Source organism: Phytophthora parasitica, assembly GCF_000247585.1.
Source record: "Phytophthora parasitica INRA-310 unplaced genomic scaffold supercont2.249, whole genome shotgun sequence".
Taxonomy (NCBI): Eukaryota; Oomycota; class Peronosporomycetes; order Peronosporales; family Peronosporaceae; genus Phytophthora; species Phytophthora nicotianae.
Window position 1 is genome coordinate 1 of NW_008649235.1, and position 1,491 is coordinate 1,491.

The 1,491-nt window shown below is 40.3% G+C and overlaps 1 protein-coding gene across 1 annotated transcript; it reads right to left on the bottom strand.

Annotated features, from left to right (window-relative positions):
* Positions 1-34: 34 nt before the first annotated feature.
* On the bottom strand, positions 35-215 carry PPTG_24815 (hypothetical protein; the record flags this gene model as incomplete). Its single annotated transcript, XM_008918631.1, has 2 exons — positions 35-62; positions 124-215. The coding sequence occupies 2 exons, from the start codon at positions 213-215 to the stop codon at positions 35-37; spliced, it is 120 nt and encodes a 39-aa protein (XP_008916879.1).
* Between the last annotated feature and the right edge of the window lie 1,276 nt (positions 216-1,491).

Genomic DNA, 1,491 nt, shown 5'->3' on the forward strand with positions numbered 1-1,491 from the left:
CAGCAACCCCACGGTTATCGGAGTACCCCCTCCGTCAGTCGGCAGTCCAGGGCACTGTGTGTCTGAGTGGATCGCAACGCGATTTTGTGAATCCCACTCCACCACATTGCTACTGGCACCTACAACCTTGTGTGAAGTTTGCACAGCAACTTTGGAGGAGAAGAAGCTACGATCTCAGTAGTGAGATACTCCTCCTTAACAGAGTGAATCATCATTGATGCATGAACAGCTCGGAAATATCATCACCGCGATGCTCATCATCTGGGGTAACATCTTAAAATAACCATCGTCCTGAACACAAAACCAATCAGACGTATAACGTCGGAATCCGTCGACATCCAACGATGCGGAATGACTAATAACACAACAATATTCGACGTAGATTAAAGCCACATGGAACAAATCCATCGAACTACAGCCAAATCCATGCTCTGTTGTGGTTGATGACCACAAATTGAGCCTGCACATTAGATGATGAGAACCGAGAATTGAATGTTGTCGGCAAGCCAGACAGCGGAAGTCAGTGTTGCAAAACCAGTTGTAGCCTTCAATGTAAGATCAATCTAGTCTCGCTGACACCTACGAGACCCAAACTTTAATACTATGCAGCATCCCAATTGGCAAGCTCGAGAAGCGCTTGCCATCCAATTATAGTTATTATACACTAGCCGAGCGCCGCCGCTATACAGCGACAATTCATGTTTAGTCGAAATTTGTAAGGTCTTTCCCGCCTCCGCTACACTTTGGCGGTATTATGGCATTTTTAAACCTCCATTTGTTTATCGATTAGCCTTAAATATTTCCTTCAGCCCATTTCTTTTAAATATTTCATTTAGACCATTTATTTCATTGAAGCCTTCAAATTGTGTATATCTTTATAACAATGGCTATCAAGTCAAAGTTCCCCGAGTTGATCAGTGCAATCTATAGGTATAATGTGTTTTCTACAATCAGAGCCTCCTTGGTATAACTATACCAAAACATTACAACATTTCTCTCATTCATCACACTATACACTTGATTTACAAATGTTAAGCGATAGCTTCTTGCCCTAACAATATTAAAACAGGTTTTATAGAACTGACAGACCGATACTGTCAGTTCTATCTATCTCAGTTATTATGCTTCATGTTAATTGTCCACGTTTCCAGTGGGTTAGAGTGTGCTAAGCAGTTTGATACGAAATTTAGTACTCCAGTCATAAATATCTAAAACCCTCGCTCTCACAGGTCTTTATAAATAAACGTTGTATCGTAGCATTCTAAAAAATGTTATTCTATTTTCTATTAAATCCATACTTTAAGTTTGCTGCGACATTAATCAGATGTTCGAGTCCATACGAATAGTATCAGTGTTTTGCGGGGCTATTAATTTTACGTGGTTCGGGTTGAACTGTGTATACTGCGAAGATAATTACTTTCGGGCGGGAAAATCTGACTTTTTTTCTTAACAAAACAATAACAGCAAAAACAAAGTGCGCGTTTCGAATCG